The sequence below is a fragment of the Oreochromis aureus genome, linkage group 12 (genome assembly GCF_013358895.1).
Source record: "Oreochromis aureus strain Israel breed Guangdong linkage group 12, ZZ_aureus, whole genome shotgun sequence".
Taxonomy (NCBI): Eukaryota; Metazoa; Chordata; class Actinopteri; order Cichliformes; family Cichlidae; genus Oreochromis; species Oreochromis aureus.
Genome location: NC_052953.1, coordinates 23,558,148 through 23,575,805, shown reverse-complemented (window position 1 = coordinate 23,575,805; position 17,658 = coordinate 23,558,148). Strand labels below are relative to the sequence as shown.

The 17,658-nt window shown below is 40.2% G+C and overlaps 1 protein-coding gene across 1 annotated transcript in view; it reads left to right on the top strand.

The window, feature by feature from the left end:
• The window catches only part of fam172a (family with sequence similarity 172 member A), a 159,380-nt gene that overhangs the window by 4,623 nt on the left and 137,099 nt on the right, over positions 1-17,658 (top strand). The window contains exons 4-6 of the mRNA XM_031729728.2: positions 1,591-1,691; positions 14,072-14,137; positions 15,467-15,658. Coding sequence (XP_031585588.1) covers positions 1,591-1,691; positions 14,072-14,137; positions 15,467-15,658 — 359 coding nt within the window. The remainder of the gene's footprint in view (positions 1-1,590; positions 1,692-14,071; positions 14,138-15,466; positions 15,659-17,658) is intronic.

Below are 17,658 nucleotides of genomic sequence, written 5' to 3'. Positions count from 1 at the left end.
CCAGCTCATGCATACACACACACAGACACACGCACCTACACAGACACACACACACCTTTGCTACTGTAGGATTTCATTATAGCTCCTCTTTTAGGCAGTAGTGTTTAGATCCTCACCCCTCCACGAATGCATAATTGATTTTTTTTTTTCAAAGTACTTTTTGTGCACACTGCTTTATCCTAACTTCTTGTGTACCTCTCAGGCACAAATCTATTTTTTAATGCAAAGCGACACCGAACCTGCATTCAGGATTACAGGTTGTCTAACAACTAACTATGAAAGCGAATGTTGTTATATACAGTGAGCTAGCAATGTACGATTTATCACATTGATAGAGGTGTGAAAATGGTGGCAATTTAGAAGGAAATGAAAAAAATGCGCATTCTTTTATCTTGCAAAGATATATTTATTTATATCTTAGATGGTTTTTACGTTTTGCAATAATTGAGAAAGTATGAGAGCCCCCTGGCTATTTGGGTTAAGTATGTGTACTTTTTGTGGCTTAGCTCTTACAATTTTTGCAGTCATAAAGGTCAAAATTAAATTTAACACTGTTTAGTGTTTTATTGTGTTGTAGTGTCAACTGGAGGATCGATGAGCTCATTGCTAAGGTAGGGGTTCCACAGCCACATGAGGGTAATTGCTGAAAAAAGTAGTACCATTTCTGAACACTGTTTTTGTATCTTAGGACTGTTTTGCATTAAATATATCTTGAATATACTAAAAGCTCCCCTCGTTTCCTTGAATTATAATAAATCACTTAAGCATCGTTTCAAAGACTTTTCGTTTTCTCTGTCAATTCTTTTGTGTAGTAATGGCAGTGTGGCTTACTTGTAGCAATTTACGGAAGCGCAGATACTTAAGTGACACCTACTGTATTCCCACACCTGGTCCTCCTGGCTGGAGCTTCTGATCTGTGTGGGTTTTTGTGTGTGTGTAAGCTCTTCTGCTTAGGGTGATTGGCTGATGCCCAGACAACATCCTCAAAGGAATTACGAGGAGCAGTTGTCGTTGTGCCTAATGCTTGCCAGCCGAACTTTCTCCCTTCATGCTCACACGCATACACAAAACATACTGAGAACCTTTCCCACACCCACTTTAGTCTTTGCTCTTGGAGATTTCAGGTGGAAAAGGCAGGGACAGAATTGTGGCCTGTCGCCAGAGTGAGCACTGAAGGAGAGGGAGAGGGAGATGGGCACTGTTAAAGAGGAAGGGGAGAGGCTTTTTAGATGAGTGAAGAGACAGAGAGAGGGAAAGAGAATTTTTACCATACCAGCTGTCCAGCTCTGGCCTGCCAGACAACCCAGAAGGCTGTTGGAGTCGTGACTGGAAGAATGCTGCTGCATCCACGGGCCTTGTACCTGCCAGATGGGGGGTGGGGGTAAGGGGTGGGGGGGGTGGGGGGGGGATAAGAAATAAGCAGTAAAAAAAAGTCAAGTTTAGTTTGGCAGGCAGATGTACGTTTTGATGTGCAGTCAAGAGCAGGGATTCACCTACTTTACTTGCACGCTGTAATAGAAATAATAGAAAGGTATTGTTTATTATTATTACACATGTGTCTTTTTGTCCCATTACATTTTTTTCCCACAGATGGCCAGCTCCGCCATATAAAAACGGGTGAACCCTTTGTGTTCAATGCCAGGGAGGATCTCCACCGCTGGAACCAGAAACGCTATGAAGCTCTTGGAGAGGTAACACACTGCTTTTTCTGCTGGCCTGCCAGTTCATAGTATGCTTTATTATGCTTCAGTTGGGCCATATTGATCAAGCTTGGCTTCAGCTGCTGAGCTTATTAGGAATATCTGTCTTGACTGGTGAGAAGATGTTGCACTGGTTGTTGTCCGTTTGGACAGCAAATAGGCTCAGACTGACACTCAGAGCTATGGGCAACTAACATACAGAATGTATTCTAAGCACTTGCTCTACAAAGACAGGCAATAGAATCTACAGCCACTGAGTACAATAAGATTTTTGTTCACTTTACATTAAAAACATACACAGGGTGTATCAAAAAGCATAATCTAATTTAAAAAAAAAGCTCATTTTAATAGACATAAAAGCTTGTGGTAAATTTAAAAATTCTTCCTGAATATAAAGTTTTACATATAAAACTTGCAGTTTTCAGAAGTGCTCAATGTGCCCCCCTCCAGACACATGGCACAGATCCATATTGTAGTCAAACCCGTCCCATACGTTTGCGAGCATGTCTAGAGTCCCTGCTGTTGGCATCCTGTCTATCTGCAAACATGTGAAACTTACGAGTCTCCTGTTTTGATCTTCACCGGTAAACAGCTGTGCAATTAAAGCACTTTGAAATCGGGAAATTCTTTTTGATACACTCTGTATATTAACACTGAATCTTAGCCTTTTTAAACCAACGCTAATGTTATCTCGTTTAAGCTAAAACCAAAATCTCACAATAGCATACTTTCATAACTTTCAGTCTGAAGCTGTTTTTTTTTTGTGTGTGGAATTTGGTACCAGGAATCATGAAATTTTAGTATTGGTAGGGATCATTGGCGTTGTGACATTACAACTTTTCTGCCAAAAACTTAAAGCTGAACTTTTAGAAGCAATTTGAAATAGGTATAGGTAGTCTCATTTTCTTCAGCTGATAATCATCCTTCTTTTTATGACTTTATTATTTCCTCTGACTTGAAAACATTATGCTTTGGTCCCTTTTAGGCTATTGCTTTACACTACTCGCTGTAAAAAACAAGGTTATTTGGTTCGAAACACAGAAGTTTGGCACCCTGTAGATTCACGCTCCTTTTACTGCTTTTCATTATCTTGTACGAATTAATCATATTTTTATTATATTTCTCAGCATGACTAAAGACCTGTCTTTAAGTTTAATCAATTGTATTTATTTTTAAGAATCCTGATTTTATAACTGTGATGAAGCCTCTAGAATATTTTTCTTCATTTTCTCTGATCATTGCACGGTTTCACCTTGGAGTGAATTTGCTGGTGTATCGACTCCTGGAAAGATTGTGGTATTGTGTTAACAGACATCCGAATGCTCCACACCAGCAAACTGGCAACACTTCTCCATTTAAAGACGCGGTCACACTTCCTGATAATCAGTTCATCAAGTGCATTTGATTAGTGGCACCTGGCTCCTACTTACCCTCTTAATTGGGGTGGCTGTGGCTCAGGAGGTAGAGCAGGTCCTCTTCTAATTGGAAGGTTGGTAGGTTCGATCCCTAGCTGCTCCAGTCTACATGCCAGTGTCCTTGGGCAAGATACTGAATGCCGAGTTGTGCCCAATGGATTCAGAGTATAAATGTATACAAATAGATAGGAGCAGGTAGTGTTAAATACTGCTTGTGTGAATGTGTATGTAAATATGTGGTGTGTTGGATAAAGCACTTTGAGCGCTCAAACAGAGTACAAAATCATTATATAAGAACGAGTCCATTTATCTCCTATGGGTGTACTTAGTTTTTCACAGACCTCCATACTGTCCTATGAAAACTTTCTTTTTTTTTTCTTTTTGTGTATAAATGTTAAATGATGATTAAAAATGCCCTCGTATGATTTGTTACCCAGACCTTCCAAATAACACTGTGCATATCTGTACAAGTAGATCACAGCCTCTCACTCAACTGAATAGCCACAGAGAGCACTTTGTTTATGGTGGGAGAGGAGACTTTACACTCATCTGTAGGTTTTGGTGACTGTTTGTCCAAAAAGTCACTAGATGTGTCACTAGGTACTTAAAGGCACCTTTTGTAAAATCTCACCACTAGATGTGAGCAGATTGCAGATTGCAGTCAGCTGAATTCTGTTTTCTTACCCCTCCCAATTCAAAATACAAAATACATCTGTAGTGTTTACCTCAGCTGTCAGTATGTGTCCACATCTATTTACTTTAGAGGAAGCTATAAAACTTTGTGAATGGATTTCGATACGAGTTGATGAGTCATTAAAGTTCATGGCTGTTCAATGACAGTAATACTGAGGTGAGTTGTTGAGGATTTCCTGAGCTTTTTTATCAGCAACTGTTGAGCTGTTAGGCTGCTATTAGCCTTTGTTAGCTGCTGTTAGCTTGACACTGTTGGACTCGGACAGTTAGCGAAGAAACTCGCATATAATGTGAGAATGTAATCAAACTGTTTATCAGAGAGGAAGTGTAATTTTTAGGACACTAGGGGCTAATTTAGCTGGCATAATGTCTACTGATAATACGTAATTGTGACAATATCAAGGAAAAATAAGCATGTTTGTGTGTTTAGAGCCCGGACTTCAGTTCAAGTGATGAAGATTGAGGTGAGGAGGAAGAGAATGACATGATATTCCAGGTGTCAGTTGCGTTGCCTCTTTCTTTTGTTTTTTTCACTTCTTTGGTGAAGGGGACCCCTGCTCAGATGATAAAACATCGATATGATCCTTCATATCTTAAAGTCTGATGCAGTTAGGTGTAATGGTAGTGTTCATGTTAGTTACTGTATTTTAAGATGGTGGGGCAACATGGAGGCTTTCACAAACTATGTATTTCTAAGATATAATTACACACTAATAATTCTATATTTATGAATACAGTATTATTTTTTCCTGTTAAATAAACTCAAAAAACGACTGACTGTAACTTTGAAAAAAAAAATGGATTTAACTAAATGCATTATTTAAGCAGAGCTCAATATTTTCTGTGGAGCTCTTTGATGCACCTAAGAATTTTTTTCTGTATATCCAAACATACACCATTTTAAAGTTCACCTCTAATTCACTCCCACAGTTCCACAACATACAATATGCATTAAGATAATGAGACAAATGTTCTTTTGTAATCTTTTTCTTTTTTTTTTCTTTTTGTAATTTGCATTTCCTACTATGTTGCTTTTAATTGTTGTGAACATTCTTTGAAGTTCAAAGCAAAGTGATAGACCTGTTTGTGGGATTACCTGGGTTTTTTTTAATGCTGTATACAGTAGCTCCTTTGAGAGCCGTCTGTAAATCCCCCCTTTCTTTTGAATGCTCGGGCACTATCTACCAGCATCTAAAGAGGATGTAGAAACAAACATTTGGTAGCAGGAAAGCAAAGGCCCAGAAAGAACACACAGATATTTAAACCAGCTGAACTCGAGCATCTGAGGGGGGCCAAGCATTCAGATGAAGCAAATAATCATCAAGCACAATGTATGCAAATTTTATTCATCCTGTGATTAAAAAAAATTGACAGTTATATCTTCTTCAGAGAAGGAGAAAGGAAATAGTGTCAATTCCTGTTGATGTGAGCTTGTGTAATGAGAACAAATACTGTATGAGTTGTGCTTCAGGAGATTAACTGGCTAAGAAGAAAGGAGCACTACCTGAATAAGCAATATTATCTGTCTGTTGTTTTTAGGCCACAGATGATTCAAGAAAATGAATACTGTACCTCTCATACAGCTTTGCAAGTACAAATGCATTGTTTTTGCTGGGAAGAAATATGCTCCATTATAAATAGACACAACTACTGAATTGTATGCCTTTGGTTGTAAAAGTAGGTTATGGTGCTTAGTCAGCCTCTTTATGTGTGGGTTTAAGGATGTGCGTGTGTATGTGTGTGTGTACAAAGCCATACCTGTATGCTTATTTATGCAACTGTATAACCAATGCATGCAAATGTATTTCTCCTTGAATTCTTACTGCATGCTGTTGTTTGTTTGTGTAGTCGTTTCTCTCAACACTATCATCCTGTTCTTTATGTCAGACAGAGGACTTTTTGCAGATGTCATGAGGGTAAATGTGGAACAACACTCTATGCAGACAGCTCTGTTATAAGCCAACTCCACTCCACAACACACCCTAATGCCCTCTATCAGCCAGCCACCTGAGACGGTCTGAGAACTAGCTACATTCAGCCCAAGAGCTGTGTAAGATGGCACAAGGACATGGGTGCATGTGTTTGCCCCTGGCAGTGTGAATAGAATAGCTTCATCATTGCCCCCTAATGTTCAATCACATTCCTTTCTCTCCCTCCCTTTCTCCATGCCTCTGTCCATTTCTCCCTCCCTCCCTCTCTCCTTCCTTTCTTCCTTTTACCATCACTGTATGCTCACAGTTCTGCATTTTGCGTGGAGGACTCCTTGTATGTGCACGTGCATTTGTGTGTCTGTGTGCGCGGAGGCGGGAGGGTGGCGGCTGTATTGTCAGACACATCACAGCACCAGATGTCCAATTTGCACTTCAGCCTCGTCTGAATAGAGGGACAGATAGAAAGAGGGAGAACGAGGATGTTGGTGTGATGGCCTCCAAGCAAAAGAAAGAGATGGGAACAAAATTTTGGTTGAGCACAAGAGCAGCAAATTCTTTTTTATATATAAAAAAAAATCATTCTGAATTTCTGCCATATAATCATGGTATTATGTAGAGAGATTTGCAGATGGTATGTGAGAGAAGTTCCACCAGTCCACTTTGTTCGGAGACCATTGGCCATATTTCTCTGCATATAAGTGAGGGGGGGAAATACGTGCCTGGGCTGTGGTTCCAAAATCAGAGAAATGCTACATAAGGTTAGATAGCGCCCTGATTTTTAGATCTAGTAAAATAAATGAAATACTTATAGTACGCTATATAGCAGACTTATAGTAGAAGGCTATTCCTCAGATTCATAAATTGAAAACCTTTAAATGTACTCAAGCAGCATCTGTTTATTAATAATATGAACTATGTTTTGTAAGGGAAGCTTGGTTATTTTGTACAGATAGGACTGGAGAAACCCACCTGAAAACCCCACACACTACTGGTATAGTGACATTTCCCATTTTTGGCTCTCAGTGTTATCATTATGGCATATTACAGCTTAATAAAGAGTGGGCTATCTGTGCAATGTTATTCAATGCAGCAGGGTCACCTCAGCCTGTGTAGGTGTCAGTTGTAGTCTAATTCCAGTGATTTGGTGATGAATCTCTCTGATAGGAGACAAGCATAGGGTCTGGCCCAGATGGAGCTCTATTAAGCTGTTAATAAATGAGGATTCTTCTCTGCTCTGTCTGCATCTGTCGAATGGAAGGCAGTCACAAATTTGTAAACACACACACACAGTCAGAATATTATAATGAAGTAAAGCTAGCCAGATGGCTGAATTAGAGAGCTGTCTCTCTCTCCCTCTCCCTCTCTCTCGCTCTCTCTCTTTCTCGTTTTCTCACTGTCTCTTTATCTCTCTCTCTCTTGTCTCATACAATATCTACAGTCCCTCTGTTATCTTTTTTTTCTCCTCCTGTCTCACTCTGTTTCCACATTATGGATATTGGTTGTCATATTGGCGACTTGCTAGCCAAGGTTTCGGGCACTGGTGCTAGTGCAAGTGAAGGGTATAAAATGTGTGGTACAAAAGTCTGAGACCACATGTGAAGATACTTTTAAATGGCATTAATTATTTATAATTAGAAATCATGATATGAGCTGTGATCTGAAATTAAAATTCAATCTTTGAAAAATGTCTTAGTATTTAATTACATAATGCGCTTGAGATAGGCCTGTGTGCAAAACCCACGTTTTCCAGTATGATTGCTTTTGTGGTGTCAGGAAAGCTCGCTGTCCCAGTATATTTTCACTTGTGTTGAGCTCAGGTGTGTGTGAATGCCTCTTTTGTTTTTTTTCTTTGTTTTCTTTCTGGCCTTCAGATACTTCTTGAAAACCTGCAAGGTTTGTTTTGGGTTATTATCCTGCATCATTATAAATCCCGCTGCGCAAATATTCAATAAGAAGGTATAACAGGTTTCTAACAAAAACCTGTAGTCAGCCAAAAGAAAATCTTTGGTGATTATAATTGTATCTAGTCTTAATCCAATGAAATTGTTCAGTGGGTGGGTTAATATCTGGATTAATTTAATCTTCCACAGTGTGTGAATTGCTCTGTACATACTGTCTTGGGCCTGTGAACTTGTAACTTTGGCTACCATAATAATATTAAAGAAACAAATACAGTGTATTTGTGTTCAGCACTGACATCCTAACACTAGCAAATTAACCTGCTGTTTTAAATCACGTTGACTATTGAACTGTTATTTGCAAACTTTTATATAGTGTAAAAGTTTGCAAATAAGTGTAAAAATGTAAAATAGTGTAAAAGTGTTTTTGCCTCTAAATTTTAACGAGACAATTTCTGTGACACAGTCTGACATAGTAATGTTAAAAAAACAAAGGAATGAGTCTAAAATTGTGGAGGTGTTCAAAGATTAGAGCTTGAATATTACTCGTACAATAAATCTGAAATGATGATCTGTGCTCAACAATGTGGAATTTTTTTTCTCACTTATCCTTTATATATGTTTTAGCCTCCTTGAAGTGTTTGGCCTTTGATTTTACTGCTTGTCCTTTGAGAGTAATGGTAGATGCCCCTTATTTTAAAGTACTTTTGCTGTACCTTTAATAACTGGCCGTCAGTCTAGAGTGTAGCCTGCCTCTTTCTCAGTGTCAGTCCTCCCAGAAAATAGGCATTATTCCCAAATTGTTGAGCTATGCTCTGCTGGAGTTACTGTACACCCAGTCATGTTGCTGACCTGTTGCCAGTTAACCAAGTTACCTGTGAGATATTGCATCTTTGTTTTTTAGCACTAACCAACCTTTGTAATCAAATTCTTTGACAGTGTTTTTGAAAATACACTGAGAAACATCAGTGTACTCTTTTAGTTTTACTCTAGTCTTCAAAGAGTATCTAAAGAAAAAAACAATCATATACGTGACTTATTTTGAGAAGTAGGGAAGTAGTGGTGTAATAAGAAATATTATTTACTATTAACTGGATTCACAGGCTATTCAAACAGATGTTTTATTTTACATTTTTGTTCTGTTAAACAAACTTTGAAGCATTTTCTCCCATTTTGAACAAGAAATGGATGATGTTCTTTGCTTGTAGAGGTTCTTTGAGTTACCCATAAAAAGTCATTGAGCAGTCATTAAGTGTTGCATCCAGCCAATGATGGAAACCCTGGAGACAGGCTTCCATACTGTACTTAAAGCACCAGGAGGCCCCATAACAGTTGTGGACCATTTTGTTGGGAAGCTAATGGGATCTCTCTAAAGAGGAACTATAAATGACAGCTGTCTGCCCTGAGCCACCGACTGCCATCACGTATCCATTCCCAAAACACTTTAAAACTGCTGCTGCAGCTTTTGCGAGAGCATGAAGGAGGAAGCAGACACATCCAGACAAAAAAAAAAAAAAATGGTTGCAAGGAGTGGGTGAGGTGGATTTGAGTTGATGAAAGAAAAGGGAATTGGGCAGGGGATGGGGGTGGGGGTGGAGGGGCTGTTGGGGAAAAGACAGGAGAGCTGGTAGTTACAGCACAGACATCTGTCGCTGCTGCCGACACCCACCGAGGCATACAATACCTTAGTTTGAATTAGCCCTCTGCCGGCTTCTCAGTTAACACCTGAGGAGGTCATTATGATGCCATTAGGATGAACAGTGCAGGGAGGGCAGAGAGGGAGTGAGAGAGAGGGATATCCACGCTAAGTGTAAACAGTCTGTCTGTCTGTGTCTGAGAACTTTCTCTTCCCCTGGAGAGCCCTCTCTCCTCTGACAGAAGAATGACAGAGACCTCATGGGAATTACAGCATTCTCCCTCTCTGTCTCTCTCTCCCTCTGTCTCTCTCTTTGTTTCCCACGCGGACTGACAGATCACAAATTCACAGCAATAGGGCCTATTTTAATACATTTTCTGTTGGTACATGAGGCTGACTTAAAATAAACAACCTTTCTATTGCCTCACGCTCACTCTCATTTTCACAGTATCTCTCTTTCTGAGTATGCTTTGCTGTTGTTGCCGCTGTTGTTGTGCTGCATTGTTCAGGGGGATTTTCTTCTTTTTTTTCTCCCCCCTTTTTCTTCCTTTCCTCTATTCTCTGGAGAAGAAGGAATGCTTTTCTGGGTGCAGTCAGTGATACGGCACGGAGCAGCTCTTTCAGTTTCATTATATAAACAGCTTTGATGCCTCTTCTTGCTCTCTGGTTTCTATGGCTAAGTGGCTTTGGGAGAGGGCTCTGGACTAGAGAGACAAGAGGTGTGTGTGCTTCTGCTTTGGTTTCCTGTGTATGTGTGTATACAGTATGTGTCTCTGTCTTTACTATGTCCTCGCACGTGCCTTCTTCCACCTAAATATAGTTTTGGAGATGAAGAGGTGTGGCCTCAGTGGCCTCAGTAAGTGTTAAAAATGTTTCTAATTACATTGTTTTAACTTCCTGAAACTGGCTCTCAAACTTAAACTCTGGATTATTTAAAAGTTGAGACTAAGCAACAGTTTAAAATATGTTATTAAAAAAATAATTAATACATACAAACAAATTGTATTTCATGATTTTGTCTTTGGGCTAATTTTAGATTATGACATTCTTTTGCTTCCTTGTTATAACCCCAGTTTTTGTTGCACTGAGCATCAAAACCATTTCCTGCTTAATCACTGTCATCCTCTCGCTCCGATCCTTCTTTTCTCTTAATATTTGCTTTGCTTTCCCTTATTCCTGTTCCTCATCTTTATTGCCTCTTAATCTGTCCTCCTCTTCCTGTCTTGGTTCTCTTACTCCCAATATTTGTTATTTTGTGTTTCTGGGAAGACTGAGCTGCTTATTGCCCCAGGTGCGGTCAGCCAAACCAGGCATGACTGTTGCAATCAGTGGGAGAACACACACACACACACACACACACACACACACACACACACACACACACACACACACACACACACACACACTTAATGTGGGAGGTCTTCTTCTCTGTCTGTAGTGAGGAGTTTAAGAGTATATCTACTTGCAGCCACGATGGTCTTCATTAAGACCTTGGCGTGGTGTTTGTTTGTGAGTGATGAAGAGACTGTTATGGGGATGACCAGGAGTTTGCGAGGAGCTGATGTCACTGCCCACCCACTTAAGGGCCTCTTATCAAGGCCATGCACTGCACTGTTCTCTCTCTCTCTCCCACATCCCCTCTTCAATTACCCCTTCTCCTCTCAGCTGTTCACCGCTGTGGGAGCTGGCACGAGACTATGTGTCCTGGGGATTTCTTCACATCCCTCCCTTCATGTCTTCTTTCTTTCCTCCTGCTGAGCTTCCTTCTAAGTCCCTTCCTTCCTCTCTGATCCCCCTCTTCATGGTTCATCACCACAATGCTTCCTCTACACAAACCACAGACACAGAGGCGACCTCGTACTCCAAAGATGGTCCCAGGATCTGCGTATATTTATCACAGGCATGTGGAAAGTTTGTTTTATTAGTATAATTTATCATCATTTACATTCTGTCTGAGTTTGTTTCTCTGAAGGCTGAAAAAAAAAACGCAGTAAAGGGTGCAGATACAAATGTTTTGCAAACTGCCACTCGTGTGTGTCTCTGAAGATAACATCATGCAGTGTGGGACTTTGACCTCAACCTTTTACAATAGTCTAAACTAATGTAATTTGAACCTGCGCTGACATTTAAAATAATGCTGTGCCTGTGTCTTGTTAGCCTGATAATACAAGCGAATTGCAGATAAAAAGATCATGGTAGCATTTGTGGCAGTGAAACCTATTGATTTCACTCCTATAAACATGCTTCTGTGTTTCTCCATCTCATTCCCCTTGCATCCCTTCTCTTTGTGTGTCTTAATATTACTTGCCAAATCAGTTCCTCGTGCTTGTCTTATCGTCTGATGCTGACAATGTAGACACTCAGAGTTGCATCCTGCAGGCATTTTCATTAAAGCACTAATACACATTGGTAATTAGGTGACAAAGAGGCCTCTCTTATTGTACTGATCAGCTGCTGAGACGTAGTCCTCGGAGGCCGGCACAGAAGTAGGTTGCCTGTGTATGTGCGTGTTTCAGTGTGTATCCAGTCTGTGCCATTGTTACTAAGGAATTCGGATGTTGTGTGGTGGCACTGTCCCTCTTTAGCTCTTATTGGATCTTGACATTATAAACTAAAGAGAATTGATATGATGACCCAACAGTCCATTGAATATTATTTTCCTATTTATAATCTACATTATCTTTTATGAGTGGAAACATATTCATGCAGTGAAACTCTTGCATTCCCCCCCCCACACACACACTTTTTCTCCTTTCCCTATTCCCCATCACTCTCTCTTCTTATTTTATATCAGATGTTTCTTGAGCCACCTGAGGCACAGAACAAATAACATGCTGCAAATGAAATTTCCTGTGAAGCTTATTGATGTCATTAAACACTAGCATACTGAGGCCCAGAATCATTTTAGTCTTCATCAGACCAGCTGACATTTTAGTGAATTAGCTGTGAGGTTCTGTGGGGGTGAGGTGGGCTTGTTTTAGCTCCTCTACCACCACCCTCCCATAGGGTCAAATGGTAGAATCAATGATTTCATTTGGTCTGTCTGCTGGCCTTTGATTGGCTGGCATAAGGCCAATATGTGTCTGATTCATAATGTAATTCTTGTGTTTGGCTCTTTAAGGAGTATCCTATGTTAGCACTGAGTTTATTTTGGGTATAACGTTACAGTTTTGTGATTATCATTAAATTCATGTTTGACGCAAAAGCTGCTCTTCATATTATTTATTTATTTATGAGTTCGTAATTTGCATTTGACCTTGCTGTTCCAAAGATCTATTAAGTAAGTTTGGTACATGCAATTTTAGAGATATGCATAATTTAATTGTTCCATGGTTGACATAAAACAATGAAATGTGGGCTAAAGAATTAAAGAATATTTATTTATTTGTTTATTTTTGTGCCAAAAGTTGCAAAAGCTGAACACCTCATGTCCCTTAAATGTTGCATTACTGTTGTTTGTTTGGTTTTTTTGCTTTCCTTCTAATTTTTCTGTACTGATTCAGAACATTTTTGCACTTGGCATTGTAGCACTGAGCAGTCATCCTTTCCCTTCTCTAAATAAGTAATTTCATTAGTACACACAGCAAGTTTGCTGGGTTCTGCAAAACACTGGCAGCTTGTGAAGGTCAATTTGTATTATTTGGCATTGTTTGGATTTATAAATGGATATATATTTTTAACTTGTTAACCAAACATTTCATTTAGTAAAAAATGCGATGACCAACCCCTGTTCCGCTTGTTGTGTGCATGTCTGCTTTCTGGTATTTTTTAAATCTCAGCACAGGTTTTCTCCTTTCCACACATTAATGTCATTTGGGCATCATCCCGCTCTGTGCGGCGAGACATAACAGTGTCTGGTTGTTGCTTGTTTGTGTTTGGGGGTCGATGGGTTCAGCATGACTCGAGCTCGGGCGCGCTGCGTAGCTGTGGCACCACGGCTGGCCTTTGGTTTCCTGATTTAGTAAGACTAACACTTCTAAAACAAACCAATGTGAGCCTCCATAGCAGCAGCTCTCTCTGTGGTCCGTCAACCAAACACAATTGTTGTGACATGTACAGGACAGAGAGTTTGTCATAGCATGCGTTGAGACATCATAACAGCGTCAATAGCTCTACTACATCTTACTGCTAGTGGTGGCGTGCCTTGCCATCTATTATCACTGTTAACTCCTCTGTCTCTCTCTCACACCTGATCAAAAATTGAAATCTGTTCCGAGTGCTTCTCTGTGTTCTCAGCTGAGCAGGACAGGGGGAGAAGAAAAAAAAATAAAAATAAGGAAAATGGAAAAGAACGTTGTTAATGTCACTGAACCATGAAAGGCTTGGCCCGGGGTTGGAATGACTCGGTATATAAGGTTCTTTAGTGCTGTGGCTGCGGGGATAAACATAACTTACATCAGCCCTTCGCTTGTACAGGAGATTTCCTCTCCTGGCACTTACAACCTCAACACTCTCACTACACTACACAGTGTGTGTACGTGTGTGATTCGCACACACGTACACACACTACACATAGTACAATCCAGACCCTTTCAAGTTGCTCGTGCTCACACACACACACACACACACACAGACCAGAGGGCAAACGAGGGCTGTGAATAGTATTTTTTATTCTGTTTGTAAGCTTGACAGTGGGTGCTATTACTTGTTCACACATGCACACAGTTTAGTTGACTTTTGTGGGATGGATTTGTATCAACAGCAATATAAAATTATTAATTGCTTTAAGACTGTATTATCAGTGTAATGTCTCACTGTGTGTTTTCTGTGTCTTTTTTTCCCTTTTTTTCCTCTGCAGATCATCACTCAGTATGTTTATGAGCTGTTGGAGAAAAAGTGCAACATGACTAAAGAAACCCTGCCAGTAAGTACCCATACTGAAAAGAGGCATTTTCTTCTTTGATTTATGCCATTGAAGATTAAAGGGAGTATTAAATATTAAAATTGACGTAAATGCTTAGGCTTCAGAGTGTGATTATGATATTGAGTGTTCTGTTTAAAAAACTAAAGAAAAGGGGATTGTGAGGAGTCAGCTCTCCCAATTCATTCTTTGTCTTTCTTTTTCTATCTCACTCAGTTTCTCTCTTACTCCCTGTCTTTCTTACCCTCCTCCTCTGCCCACATCCTTTGTGCAAAAGTGTCTCCTCAACAAATTAACTGTATTGTGACGTTTCATTTCAAAGGCACAGAGGCGCAGCATGCTGATGCTTAATCTGTTTTGCATTCAATTGCGCTGAAGGGGACTTTCTCTTCTGCCATCGTGGAGTTATTCTTTGCCCAGCTCATCCAGGCTCAGAGCGCACACTTAATTCCTTTTATTTGTTGTTGGAAGCATGTTTGTCTCTTTTTCCCCCCCTTTACCTCGCCATTCCTGCTCTTTTTTCTGTGTATAAAAGTAGTGATCATTTTTCAGTGCGCGTTTATGGGGATGTTAGGCAGCGCCAGTGTTTAGAAACATGCCAAAGTTAGCTCCAGCACTAACAGTGTCCATAAATCACCTAGCCAGAGTCAGCGCCTTTCATTAGCCCCCATACACTTTTACTGGTTTATCTGCCTGGCCTATTTATCTCATTATTCCCCTGGAAAATTGCTCTGTTATGCTTTTCTGCTGCCCACCCGCCCACACGTATACGGCGTGTGTGTGTGTTGGTGGTGGGTCCGTCCACCTGCATGGCATTGAACTTGTGACCGCAGATTTTAAGAAGATTAACCGCAGCCAAGTATAGGGAGAAGGAATGAGGGCGCACAAGAGAATAAAGGGTAAGATTTTCTCCCCCACTTGGCTCCCTTTGTCTGTTTGGATTAAGTTCTTGCAGCTGCCACCCATGGCTTTTATGGACAGTGTTTGTCTCCTTAGCGGTTATTCTAGGCATACTTGGGAAGGATGCAAAGAAGCACTGGATGTGGAGCACAACGGCACACACTTTCTCTCTCTCTCTGTTTTACTCTCTGTTATAAGGACTGTTATCTGAGTGGTTAATGTATCGATGCATTTGAGCTTTTTTAGAGTACACACAAGAGAACTTATGCACTTTACATATGGAAAATATCTTTTTTTTCAGATGATTATCTAAAGCAATATAATTCAGAGATGTACATATAAAATCACAACAAGATTGTTTTAAAGCATTGTATTTGAAATGATTTCACATTTCGCTGACACGTGGTAACCCGTATTTTTCTGGACGTTCAGGTGGATGCCACAGAAGATGAACCCACCGGTTTTATCTACCTCAGCCCAGATGCCTTATCCAACCCATCTAAGCTGCTGGTGCTGATCCAGGGCAGTGGTGTGGTGCGGGCTGGTCAGTGGGCCCGTAGGCTAATCATCAACCAGGACTTGAACTCAGGGACACAGATCCCCTTCATTGAAAGAGCCATGCAGGTAGAGGTCACAACAAAGAATTTCAAGCTATTTTATTATCTGTTGAACTAATGTTCTGGTCTTTGATCTGTTTCTTTTTTCTTTTTTTTCCCTTTTTTTTTTTGCAAAACTGCGAGTCAGCTTTGGTTTGGTGGTTTTTGTAGGACTTGTAGGATTTTGGTGTGATGGGTGCAGCACACAGTTTATTTGAAACACAGGCCTGAATGTTTGTGGCTGTTGAGCAGTTGTGGCAAAGTTAGATGCAGTGTGGAATCATATTTTAGATATTATGTACTTCACTCGGTGTTCGAATGGGATTGCAGGCGTGCTTTTTGGTTTATTAGTTTAGACTCTTGATTTACTGTATCGACTCACTTCAGTTTAACTTCATTGTACAGCTTACGCAAGCGTAGGGAAAGAAAACAAAACTTCGCCCTGGGGTCATAAGAGAAATTATGATGCTGAACACTTTGAACATTTCACATTTCATATGATCACAGAGGCAAATAATGAGCAGGCATACAGTCACATGTGCAAACTCCTACCATCAAATGATATCACGCACTGAATTTTGGCTTCATTTGTATTGTTAATAAACCGAAGCACTTTCCTCACTTTTCCTTTTCACAGAATTCTTGTGTAGCGTTCATGTGTTCATGGATGACTGAGATGGGAGAGGGAATAATGTAGAGTTTCTAGTCTTTTAGTTTTACAGGTGCACATAAAAATTGGAGGTTACGCCAAGTGCTTGCTTGTAGGGGGTCATCTGATTGTTGGGGTTTTCACTATTATTGTGGGGTTTTTGCCTTACAATTTAAAGTGCCTGAGGTGACTGTTGTGGTTTAGTGCTATACAAATAAAATGGAATTGAATTGAATTTCTTGGAACCTAATGGTGGATGCTGGGGGGACTGGTTGAAACAGCAGACAGCGATGCAAGGGAACAGCAGCACTTATCAGAGGGAGAGATGGTAAAAATCGGCAGCTTAAATAGACTGCCAAATTGGGAATGCGTGTTTGATATATAATGTGAAAAGAGTGAGGCATGTTATTGTGTGCATGCCTAAACCAGCTCACAGCCTGCTTCACAAATGTATGTGTCAGCAACCAAAAGGTACCTCTTTCTGTCTAATTATTTTCACCCGCTTCTCTATCCTCACTACCACTTCATGTATAATGACCTACTCTTCCAGATGACACAGACTAGATTCTTCCTCCCGCGTTCCTTCGTTTCCCCCTCTGATTAACATAAAAACTCTGCTGTGTAAATCCCTCTCCTATTGTGTACAACAACTGGAGAAGTTAGAGTAGCGCATGTGTGTCCATGTGCGCTAACGGATGAATCAGGTACCCCTAAACTGTCTAATACAGTTACCCCGGCTGGTGTTACAGTTGGAGAAGGCAGGGTTGTGCTGTGGAGAGCCAAAGTGACAGCTTCAATATAGAGAACATGGTGTGTGTGGTGCGAGTGTTGCCCATTCATCATAGTAAACAAGAAATCGTGTTCTTGCACCCTGACAAATCATCATCCAGACATTTACTGCACACGGGCCTTGTACTGTGAGCGCACTGGAGAAAAAGCCACACACATTTACAGTCAATTCATGCTGCTGGCATCCATTATGGACATGTTTGTACTATATTATGTTATACCACACAGTGTCTCTCGATGTCTTATGTAGTGGAGTTACAGCTACTGTACCATCTTAAAAAAAAGAGTCACTTCATGGTGATTTTGGTGTCAACTTTACAAATTTGGTAAGATTTGTCTTTTCCCTTTTTGGTCTTACAGTATGTACTGTATGATTTTATTTTAGATTTTACTTTATATTTATTGTAAGAGTTTTGAATGAAAGCACGTACTGAGGAGAGAGGAAAAATTAAAAAGGGATATGAATTTTTTTTTTTTTTTTTTGCCTCCAGCACAGAAGGAGAAACTCAGTAGCTACCCTACACTACCAGCCAATGTTATAAAAAGGGACCCACATTTATTCAATAATACGTAGTGGTATCAATATTTCT